Genomic DNA, 12,703 nt, shown 5'->3' with positions numbered 1-12,703 from the left:
TAACAAAAGTAATTGTCGGAATATATTTGCATGCTGTTTTTCAAATCAACTAAATCAACTAACCGTGCGTTTCCATTGTACGTAATATATTCACAGGTCGATTGATTGGACGATCGATCCAGAAAGGAACTTGATGAGAAATTGATAATGCATTGTAGAGGGCCGAAGGAGGCAGCAGTGAGATATAATAGATATGTGGTGAACGGCAAGCTGTTTCGCACTATTGCATCTGATGTCAGAAAAAGGACTTAGAACAGCGGGGTGTGTGTGCCGACTCTTTATGGCAAAATGTACTACGAGAAGTTAACGGAAGTACTTGAGATTGAGTACTACGACATGACTAAGTACGTTATGTTCAGGTGTGATTGGGTAGACAACATGAGGAATAAGGGGTACAAGGTGGATGAGTATGACATAATACTTGTCAACTTCAAAAACCTTGTTCACACGGGAGAGCTAGTTACTACTTACTGATGAGCCGAATGTGCTAACTTTACAAGTTGACCAGGTATTTACGTACAAGATGATAGGTGCCCAGATTGGGCTTGCGCAGTAAGGACCAAACCTAGAAACATATATGACGTTGGTCAGGGTGAAGGGCATTAAGCTTTATGTGTCAATTACCACGAGTGTGAGCCACTCCTATTGACCAGAAATGTGGATCACGATTTGCAGGATCATATGTCATTTATATCGAATACGTCAGACACGACTTAGATCTAACCGAAGCGTATGTGATTGAATAAAAGTTGAATATATATATATATATATATATATATATATATATATATATATATATATATATATATATATATATATTCAACTTTTGATTGGTAGTTGTGCATTCAGTAAAATCTGGTATATATATATATATATATATATATATATTATTTTTAATATGTGAGTCATGCATATGTAAGGTAGTAAATATTTGATACATTGTATACGAAATTAATTGGGTTTGTGGTGTTTTTCACAGGGTACCATGAGTACTAGGGGGAAGACAAGAGCACACAGGGGCTCATCCTTAGTGCGGCAATATATGTCGCATGCGTCTCCGCCAGGCCACCTTGATGACAGTGAGCAACAAGACATTGCTCTGCTTCTGGGGATGTAGGAAGGATATCAACCAATACTTCTAGATGTTATGGAAGAGGAGATCCTTGTCCATGCTTCATATGGTCGGGCAGGCATGGCCCAGATGGAGTATCGGCCTGACTCGTATCCGTACAGCTAGTTAGGACAGGGTCCTCAGGGCGATGTCGAGCGGCTATATAGCCAGCATAGCGCAGGTACGGCCGAAAGTTTTTTTAAAGATTGAAAGTGTTGAAAGTTTCTAACGAATTTGGTACGATATCAATTATATTTAACTACAATTACAACTTCATACAATTCTAAACATTCTTAAAAAATACAAAGCAGGTCCCGATGACAGTGAGACACATGCCTAGGAAGACATGCCTGGTGGGACACGAGCCACGGATGACCCGCAGCTCACCGACCCTGCTCCCGACGACCATTTAGGCCCTCGGAAAGTCTGGACCATAAGTAAGTATATATGCTCAAATGTCATGTATATATGTCTTAATTTACTTGTTAGTTACTATTTAATTCGAAATAACTTACATTGATAATTTTTAATTTGTTAGGCACCGATTCGAATGGAAACATCATTATTAAGGTATTTACCATTTTTGACTCGCATCGGCGGCCGGGAGTCCTCGCCGGCAAACGGATCATAATGGAGTACAATGCATCATCCCAGCCCGTTGGCTTTAGCTCCTTGAGGTTTAGACGGATGACCAGAAACATAGTAAGGAGTGAGAATTATGTCCGAATACTGGACGATTGGACGAAGGTACCGCAGCGTACCAAGGAGAATATTTGGGACGCCTTGATAGTATGTATTGCATATTATGTAAAACACTCCTAATGTATATATGTATATATACGCTCTAAGTTGCACATATATATGTGTGTCTATATATATATATATATATATATATATTAGGTTTTTTTAATTTATCAATTTTGAACTTGTGTAGGCATATTTTTTCGTCCCGCCCAAGCGCAACTTGAATGTCGTCAAGAATGACGAATTTCAGGATATGGGCAAAAAGCTGCGGACTTGGAGGTACGAGCTTAAAAAAATTTGTGCCATTACGGACGAAAATACTCCGGCCACTGTACGGGCAAGAGTGGATGGAAAGACGCTCGCTGCGTACAATGCTGTCGACTTGGAGATCTTATTGGAGAGATGGTGTACCCAGGAGAATAGGGTAGGTCATGAGTTAAACTCTTTGTTTTGTGTAGTGTCATTAATTGTAATTGTGTTAGTATTAACATATTAAAGTGTTAACTGTGTAGGATTATGCGGCGAAAATGAAGAGAATGTGAGCATTAAATGATACACCACATTGCACTAGATCGAAGAGCTATGCTAGGGTGACACATGATGAGGTAAGTGTGTAATTTACCCTATACTTACAGATGTAAACATGTTATTATTTGATATATTTAAAAATATATGTATGTCCTATTTTATCCGCAGGCCATACGTTTGGGCAGTCATCCTACTCGTGCACAAAATTATATCACCACATACACGAAGAAGGACGGTACATATCCGAACGATATAGTGAAGGAGAGATATGTATGCTACTCACCTTTCATATGTTTTTTTGCATATATATGTGATAAATTATTTGGGATTAACAATTGTATGACCCACTGACTCAATAATTAATGTGACATACAGGAAAGGATGAAGGAGCTTATACCCACCGACCCTGTAGCATTGTCTAGCATCACAGAGGGAACGGTCAAGTGGGCGCCAAACGATGCATTCGCACAGGCGCTTGGAAATAAGCCTAAGTATGCTGGTAGGGTTCGGATGGCTGGACCAAATATTCTACCTGTGCGGGGGAACATACACTCATATTATACACCATCACAGGCACGGTCAAAAAACGCCAGACACTCCAGGATATCACAAGAAACACTTAAGCTGCTTGAGGTTGAGAGGGAAAAGCATAAGGAACAGATAGATGTCTTGTTGGCCGAGAATAATGCACGGGTAGCTCATCAGGAGGTTGCATGTCAGGTAGTGTTTGACGCTCGTTTACGCTAGCTCAAGGAAATGATGCGGTTTAACACCGCACCAGACAGAGCTTCCCCACCCTTTGCGATGGTGCGATCGTCGGTCGACAGTGGATCAGGTAATGACATTTTTTAATGGTCAATTTAGGAAACAAAACTGTCTATATATATATATATGTGTGTGTGTGTGTGTGTGTGTGTGTGTGTGTGTGTGTGTGTGAACTTCTAAATTTAGAGTTTGGATATGTTGTAGTCATTCTCATTAATTAATGATGTTGTAAATCCTGTTGAATTTGGTTTATATATCATGGTTGGTTTGGTGGTGGATATGGGTGGTTAGAGCTTTGCATTTGAAGTGTTTATTGGTATTATTAGATGGACCACTATGGTCCTTGTAGAATATTAAGAATCTGGTGTACGTGATTGTGTCAGAGTATGAAACGATCAAGTCTACACTAGATAAATATCATAATTTTAAGTAGTTAATATAACATGATTTGAATATATATAAACTCCTATGTGTTAATCTCCTCAACGAATTAAAATATTACGGCAAGATTATCAAAATACTACATGCATATAATATATATATATATTGGTCAATCTTAATTTTTTTTTCTTTTTTATATGAATTTTCTGCTAACTTCAACGTTTACCTTTTTGTTATATCATTTACTGTGGAAGAATCAACAACTGAGTTGGGAGAATATTCAGGCATTTTTTTTTCACTTTACATCGTGATGCTCCTCAATGATTGTTTGTATTATCATTTGCAGCTATTGAATTTTATTTGTTTGGTGATTGTTTTATCAATGAATATTGTTTGGTGATTGTTTGTTTTATCATTTGCAGGTAATGAACATCGTGGAGAGGATGCATTCGATGTCAATGATCAACGTTGAACGTCTGGTTGGCTATTGACACACTTATATATAAGTTACTTCGTTAATGTAATTGTATTTGTGATAGTTTTATTGATGATAACAAAGATAATTAAATTGGTGTATATTATGTTATTTGTGGTTGACCTTTTGCACTTGGTATATATATATGCCATTTTGTGTGTCTTGAAGTTAGTTTTGGTGGATAGTTTGTGATTGATGTTAATGAATATGACTTATGTTATTTGATGGAAAAATTGTAGGATATGACTTGTGATTGATGGAAAAATTGTATGTTGCATGGATCGATGGATAAATTGTATATCAGGTTAATTGTAATCCAAAATTCGGGTATAGTCCTGAAAAAATTCAAAAAATATATAGTGGGGAGGGAAAAAAAAAATTTCAAAAATAACCAATATTTGTGACGTGTCAAAATTGACACGTTAGAAAATTGACACGCCAGAAATTTTTTGACAAGTCAGTATAGACAAGTCAGAAAAATGTTCTAACGTGTCTAGACTGACACGTCAGAATTTTTTTTTTCTGACGTGTCTATATTGACACGTCATAAATTGTTTTTGATGTGTTAAATCCAACACGTCAGAAACTTCTGACATGTTGGATATAACACGTTAGGAATTTCTAACAGCCACATTTGCAACGCCTGAAACACGTCAAAACCGACGCATCAGAAGGGTTTTCTGACTTGTCAGGCCACCTCACACGTCAGAAATCATGAGTCAAAAAATAATTAGTTTTTTGTAGTGAACTCAGATTCCATTTTGTTCCTAATTCATCAAGTTTTGAGAAGGTAATTATAATATCAAGTAATTACCCACATTTGCAATGATCAATATCACAATATCAAAATCAAACTGGTCCAATAATGACCCTAGCAGATCTTTCAAACTTAGTTGCAGAATGAAAGATAGAACCAAATCCTGGGAAATGGTCCAAAGCCACAGGTCTTGCTACAGAGTTGGCTAGGCTGTCAGCTGCTTCCTGGGTGGATGCTTCTGCATACACTATCACATCTTCACTGCCTGATGGTTGTATGAAAGATCGGCCTTGACGGTATTTTGCTGCATTGTTGATTAAAAATGGGGAAAATGCAGTTTACCCCCTGAAGTTTCAGGAGTTTTTCAATTTTAACCCCAAAGTTCAAAAATTGGCAATCTACCCCCCTGAAGTTTCAAAAATTGGCAATTTAAACCTTCCGTTTAATTTTTCCGTTAAATTGGACGAAATATTTTTAAAAAAAGCCTAAGGGCAATTATGTAATTTTATAGATTTCCGTCAATTTTAACGAAAAAATTAAACGGAAGGTTTAAATTGCCAAATTTTAAAACTTTAGGGGGGTAGATTGCCAATTTTTGAACTTTGGAGTTAAAATTGAAAAATTCCTGAAACTTCACGGGGGTAAACTGCATTTTCCCCATTAAAAAAAGAGTCTGATTAACAATTATTCATGGCTTATTCCCTCTATGCTGTAGCTGAAATTTTGATAGTAGCCTAAGTGCGCTTGTATTGTCTAGACCAATTATCATATTGATTAATCATGATGTATGACTAAGGATTAATAATATCACATCAGCTTAATTTAAAACAGTTATCAATAATATGTCATTACTGGCCTTAGCATTAAGGGCTTCTTGAATGCCAGGGGGCCTCACGACCACAATTTCTACATTCGCTGTGATAACAGCAGTTCTGTCCACAACTTTTACCTCACCGCATAGGAAAGGCAATAGAATTAAATTTCTGAGCAAAAATAATTACAACAACAATAGAACAATTATATTTCATTGTAAAGAATGCTCGGCAAACCCTGTCCAAATATGTCATACACTAACATAAGCATGTGGAATTTTTCCCACCCCAATGTACAACATCAAGTAACACACACGATTTCCAACAAATCGGGTTAGGTTTTGTTGAGTTGTCAAGGAGAAACCAGGATTCATACTTCACTAAAGAAAGCCTTATCCCAACAACATGAAGTTTACTTATCCCAACATCAAGTAACACACACATGATTTCCAACAAATTGGGTCAGGTTTTGTTGAGTTATCAAGGAGAAATCAGGATTCATACTTCACTAAATAAAGCCTTATCCCAACAACTTGAGGTTTACTGCGATAAAACTTTTTCACAGTTCTGGCCTACAGATAACCATGGCATGGGATATATGCTCGACTTTCTTTTATTTTTTCCAATCCTTTGAACTATTCACATTTCAGTCTTTCCAATTGTTGGGTCAAATTTCGGCTTACTTGGGCCCAGTTCTGATTTACCGGCCCATTCCCCATACTCGGTCATTTTTACTGTTTAAAACAAACTCATGTTCGGCAGGGCAGCTTTATTTGGTTGTGTTATTGATACTCGGCTATCAAGTTCGGTCAACCGAGCTTGAGGCAGGTACCGAGTATTACTCTCAGAAATATTAGAATATCAAGAGTAAATATCTTGTTTTAGTATATTGTCAACACATGGATATTCGGTAAGTCCACAGTGTTAGATGAACAGGAACAATTCGATGCCTATAAAAGGGGGGTCCCCTCTTATTATTTTGGTAACTTCTTTTCACCTTCTGAAACTGAATTCTTTGCTTATCTTTTCTCTGATCTATAATTTTCAAGTTCATTTTTTCCTTAAACACTGTGACTAACTTAGGCATCAGAGCTTCCTCTGGCCGGACAACGCCGGCAGCTTTGATCCCTTTTTCTTATTCTTATTCTCAGCTCAACGTTCGGTTATCAAATATTGTGCTGACCCCTTTTCCACGTCATCATTCGGAAAACTGCTTCAACAGTTTGGCACCGTCTGTGGGAACGATATTTTATCGGTTCTTACTAATCTCATATATTCCGATATGGTGAACACACCTCCACACTCTGGCACATCGCCTCATCTCACACCAATCATCCAAACAGATATACCCAGAACCTCACATGATCCAAATCCCCAAACAGCTATCATGGTGAATTTTATGAAGCAAATAGCCGAATTTGTTGAGGCTATGAGGAAGCAGAATGAAAAGATCGTCTCTAGGCTGCCTCCTAGAGAAGACTCGGCACAGAAGAGAAGACGAGAAGAGTCTCACAGGAATCCACCACCATCAGCCCGACGTTAGTCAACCCAACCAGACACTAGAAGCTCAATACAAGGCAATCCTCATACTGTTCGGGCTAAAGCAAACACTAGTCGACAAGAGCTTCCCAAGCATTCACAATTTGGTGGCAGGTCACGCCATGGCGAGTCCAGCCATGCCAAAAACCACCACGGTAATTCTCAGTGTAGCCATTCCCGTCATGTTCGGTCGTATCTTAATAAACCTGTAGAGACTGCTGTGCACAAAGACGTTAAAGATCTCCAGCAGAAGTTCGAAAAGATGGCTTTCTTAATTGAAAATGGAGAAAATTGGTTTGCTGCTGAAGATCTAATGCAATACACCAACTTGCCTTTTACTGACCGAGTGATGAGGTTCCCCATGCCTGGTAATTTTAAGGTTCTTCGACTTGGCGAATATGATGGAAGTGGAGATCCTTCCGACCATATGGAGAGTTTCCGAGCTCATATCATCCTTCATGAAACTCCTGATGAAATTGCTTGTCGAGCCTTCCCTTTAACTTTAAAGGGAGTCGCAAAGGAATGGTTCGGAAGTCTGAGCCCTAAATCAGTTGACGGTTTTGATTATCTTGGGCAACAGTTCCTCGGTCAGTTTTTTGCCACTAGAAGAAGGAAGAAGAACTCGGCATATCTATTGTCTCTTATGTAGGGAAAAGACGAATCTTTGAAAGAATATTTGTCGCGATTTAATCGGGAGAAGCTGACAGTGGAGAGTACTGACGAGCAAACCATTCTCTCAGCATTGATGCATGGTATACAAACTGAAGGGCCTCTAATGGCCGAATTGTCCAAAAGGCCAAAGACAGGAACTTTGCGATAGTTTAACAGCAAGGCCGAGGAATTCATCAACCAAGAAGAAACTATCTCGACATTGTTGAAATCTAAAGCTATCGAGAGTAAGTTTGCTGCTGATCTGGTTATGACAAAACCGAGAGTTATAATCGAGAAGAAGAAAAAAACGGTCAAAATCCTAAGGTTCAGGATAAGAAGGTCGGTCTTTTGCCTCATCCAAACCAGCATCAACAATACGTGGGATGGACACCCTTGAATACAACTATTTATAGGGTGGTCATGGAAGTTAAAAAGGACCCGAGTTTCCGATGGCCAGGAAGGATGAAGCCTCCTCCCCAACACCGCAGTACTCAGAAGTTTTGCGAGTATCGTAACGATCTTGGGCATCAAACCGAGGATTGTATTAGTCTTCGGTTTGAGATTGAAAAATTTTGAGAAATGGGAAGTTATTGAATTTCTTGGCTGAGGAAAACAGCAAAGGAAAAAATGTTCAGGATGTACAGGGACAGCATTCAGGTCAGGGTAATGATCGATCACGTAACCAGAGGCAAAGGCGAGATGAGCCGAGGATTACGCAGAATCAGCAGCAAAATCCTCAGAATCAAGTTATTATTGGCGAAATTCACACCATCTTAGGAGGTCTGGCTAGCGGAGGAGAATCAAGCTCGGCAAGGAAGGCTTACGCCAAGCAAGCTAGAATGGAAGAAATCTTTGCGCAGGAAAAACCCTCCAAGATTCAGAAGAAGGAACCAAGTGTTCTAACATTCTCGGAGGAGGATGCAAAAGAGGTCTCAATGCCACATGATGATGCTTTGGTGATAATTCTGACGGTGGCTAACCATGCCATTCACCGAGTCTTGGTAGATAATGGAAGCTTGGCTGATATTATTTATTGGACAGTTATTCAATAATTGGGCATTGGCCGAGAGAAGTTGAAACCATTCTTGTCACCGTTGATAGGATTCGCAGGTGAGCATGTCCAACCTATTGGGTTGATTTCTCTTCCGGTTAAAGCAGGGATTGCTCCTAGACAATCTACTATCATGGTGGATTTTTTGGTCATTGACCGACCATCGGCTTACAATATGATCATTGGTCGCCCGGCTTTGAATAAATTGAGGGCGGTCACTTCAACCTATCACTTGAAAATGAAGTTCCCGACCATTGAAGGGGTCGGAGAGGTTAGGGGAGACCAAGTTGTTGCTAGAAGATGTTACAAAACATCTTTGAAGAAATGCCCAAAGTCAGCACTATTGACGATCGGTAGTTTAGCTGAAGAGCGAAAGATGCAGTTGAGGAAGGAGCCAGCCGAGCCACTGATTAATATACCTATAGCTGAAGGAAAGGTTGTCAAGATTGGTTTGCAGCTAGCTCCTGGAGTTAAAGAAGCTCTTGTTCGGTTTATCCAGTAGAACCTTGAAGTTTTTGCATGGTCTTCTGAAGACATGCTAGGGATTGACCCCAAGGATATTGTTCATCACTTGAACATTGATCTAGAGGTCAAACCAGTAAAGGAGAAGCGAAGGAAGTTTGCCCCCGATAGAAACATGGCGATAGCCGAGGAAGTGGACAAGCTACTGAAGGCACAGTTCATCGAAGAGGCACATTACCCTGATTGGCTATCCAACGTAGTGATGGTTAAGAAGTCCTCTGGGATGTGGAGGATGTGCGTAGATTTTACCGATCTCAACAAAGCTTGCCCGAAGGACAGCTTTCCACTACCCCATATTAGCTCCTTAGTTGACGTAACAGGAGGCTATGAGTTGCTGAGCTTCATGGATGCCTTTTCAGGCTATAATCAGATTTTCATGCATCCATCTGATCAAGAGAAGACAGCCTTCACCACTGACCGAGGTTTGTATTGCTACAAGGTCATGCCATTCGGTCTGAAGAATGCCGGTGCAACTTACCAAAGGCTAATAAACCGGATGTTTCAAGAACAGATTGATAAAAGTATGGAGGTTTATGTTGATGACATGCTGGTCAAGAGCAAGCTGCAGATGGACCATGTTACCGACTTGCAGGAGGCGTTCAAAACATTGAAGCGTTTTAAGATGAAATTGAACCCTACAAAGTGTGCATTCGGAGTTTCATCCGGGAAGTTCCTCGGTTATATGGTGTCTAGCCGAGGGATTGAGGCTAATCCAGAGAAGATCCAAGCGGTATTGGATATGCAATCTCCAAAGAATGTGAAGCACGTATAGTAGTTGACAGGAAGAATCGCAGCCTTGAATAGGTTCATCTCTCGGTCTACAGATAAGTGCCTTCCATTTTTTAAGATTTTACGCAAGGCTTTCGAATGGTCTGAAGAGTGCGAACAGGCGTTCGAACAGCTTAAAAGGTATCTGGTTAGTCCACCTCTCCTCAGCCGAGCTGTTCCCAGTGAAACATTGTATTTATACTTGGCAGTATCACCAACTACTGTCAGTGCGGCCTTGATCCGGGAGGAAGAAGAGGTTCAGAAGCTAGTCTACTTCATCAGCCGAGCGTTGCATGGCGCCGAGGAAAGATATGTACAGATGGAGAAACTCGCTTTCGCCTTAGTTATTGCCTCCAGAAAGCTCCGACCGTACTTCCAAGCTCATACAATCAATGTCCTGACCGAGTATCCGTTAAAGAAAGTACTTCGGAAGCTGGATTTGTCTGGTCGGCTGGGCAACTGGGCAATTGAAATTAGTGAATTCGACATTCACTTTATCCCACGTAATGCTGTCAAAGGTCAAGCTTTAGCAGACTTTGTGGTAGAATTCACTAACATTTAGGACTAGGAAGATTGGCCGAAAGAGAGAACATGGGTAATTTATGTGGATGGTTCATCTACCAAAAGAAACGGCGGAGCTGGGGTCGTAATAATTACGCCGGATGGAAGAGAGTTGAAGAGCTCAATGAGGTTAGAATTCAAAACTACCAACAACGAAGCCGAGTATGAAGCTGTGATAGCTGGGCTCGGTTTAGCTCAAGAGCTAGAGGCAGAGTTGGTGGAAGTTTGGAGTGATTCACAAGTTATAGTCGGCCATATTCGCGGCGAGTTTGAGGCTAAGGGCACCAAAATGAAACTCTACTTGTCCAAAATTCAGGGTACGCAAAAATCTTCAAGAAGTTTTGCATTGTTAAAATCCTAAGGGAAGAAAACGAGAACGCCGACCATCTCGCCCGTTTGGGCTCTTCAACCGAGTGTGAGGTGGGAGAATTCGATCAGATAATACAAGTTGAGCAACAGCCTTCCATTGCCGAGAAGGTTTTTATTCTAACTATCAAAGTTATGCCTGCTTGGGCTGAAGAAATTGTTGGTTATCTTGAAAGAGGAATTCTGCCGGGTGAAAAGAGAAAGGCTGTGCAATTAAAGCTAAAAGCTGCTCGATTCGCACTAGTCAATGGAGCTCTTTTCAAACGAAGTTTTATGTGACCGCTTCTTAAATGTGTCTCAAAGGAAGAAGGTGATTATGTTCTTTGAGAGATTCATGAAGGAATCTGTGGCAGTCACTCGGGACCCCGCATCTTGGGGTCCCGAGTGACTGTAAGAAATTGTTGCTAGCCAAATTGTATATTTGGCTAGCAATTTCTTTTATATTTTCTAGAAGAAATTGTAAGAATAATCGTTTTTTACAACAAAAAAAAAAGTTAGACTATTCAATTTTATATATATATATAATTGAAATTTTGGCCAAGGGAGAATTTCTCCCCTAGCTAGCCAAATTTTTTTATGAACAATGATTTTTGCTTTGTTTGAGAAATTGGTCGAAAGAAAAATTGTAGATTTGATTTTCTCAGAGTTTTTAAAAAATTAGTGTTCTTGAAAGCTTCGCTAAAAACGGTTTCAATATATATATATATACTAAACAAAAAGTTGTTTCTTAGGTTTTCATCCTACTTAGATGAAAGGGCCCAATCGGGTCATCTTGACCCGTCCCCCAAAAAGTGCACCTCAGGCCCATTAATTTTCATTTTATTTTATTTTTTTTAATTTTTTTTTTTCTATTCGCTCAGGCCCATCAAATTGGAATTGAGATCCCCTCTAATTGAGGAGAAATTAAAAATTCTTCAATTGTTAATCGTGACCCTTCATTTTAAATTCAATGATCTATAAAATGTCAGCTGTTTTTGTATAACCGGGGCATTAAATGCTGACTTTTGTTTTACCGAAGTTTAAATGATTTTATATACCTTTGAATTTAAAATAAATAGTCACGATTAACAACTGGAGAATCTCCAATTTCTCCCCAATTGGAAAAGATCCAGATTCATCAAATTCGACCCAAAATATTCATAGCTTCTAGACTTCGTCAATTTTGGTATCACAACGTTGTTGCAACAGCTCAAGACATGAAGTCCAAGCAAAAATTGCCTATATTTTCAAGCAAATCTACCTTGTTTGTTTGTTTTGGAGTATTCTTGTTTTGTCGCTTTCCTATTTTGAGGACTTTGACCGAAGTAGTAACTCAAGTGTGCAACTTAATTATCAATTTATTCATAATTATCCCATGGCTCAAATTTTTTTCCTTTTTTAATGCTAAAAAAAAAAAAAAAAAAACTTAGAATAAATCCGATTACTGGGAGATGAATTGGGGTTTCGATAACTAATGAGAGATGAATTGGGGACCAAAATCATTAAAAATTAATATCTTCGCATATCAATCATAAGTAAAATTTTCTATAACATGAAAACCATTACATACAATAATTGTAACACAACCTTCTCTTTCATTACATATTAAGAAATAATAATAATAATAATAATAATAATAATAATATTATTATTATTATTTACTGCACGTGATTGTGTTAGAAAATAGAGTTTT

The 12,703-nt window shown here is 39.0% G+C and overlaps 1 protein-coding gene across 1 annotated transcript; it reads right to left on the bottom strand.

The window, feature by feature from the left end:
* Window positions 1–4,853: 4,853 nt before the first annotated feature.
* Window positions 4,854–6,302, bottom strand: LOC132174154 (phosphoacetylglucosamine mutase-like). The gene is made up of 3 exons (XM_059585848.1): window positions 6,217–6,302; window positions 5,614–5,744; window positions 4,854–5,065 (listed from the first exon to the last, which is right to left on the bottom strand). The coding sequence occupies exons 1-3, from the start codon at window positions 6,300–6,302 to the stop codon at window positions 4,854–4,856; spliced, it is 429 nt and encodes a 142-aa protein (XP_059441831.1).
* Window positions 6,303–12,703: the final 6,401 nt, after the last annotated feature.

This window comes from Corylus avellana, chromosome ca3 (genome assembly GCF_901000735.1).
Source record: "Corylus avellana chromosome ca3, CavTom2PMs-1.0".
Classification (NCBI taxonomy): domain Eukaryota; kingdom Viridiplantae; phylum Streptophyta; class Magnoliopsida; order Fagales; family Betulaceae; genus Corylus; species Corylus avellana.
Note: the sequence above shows the minus strand (reverse complement) of the source record. Positions and strands in the feature narration are given on the sequence as shown.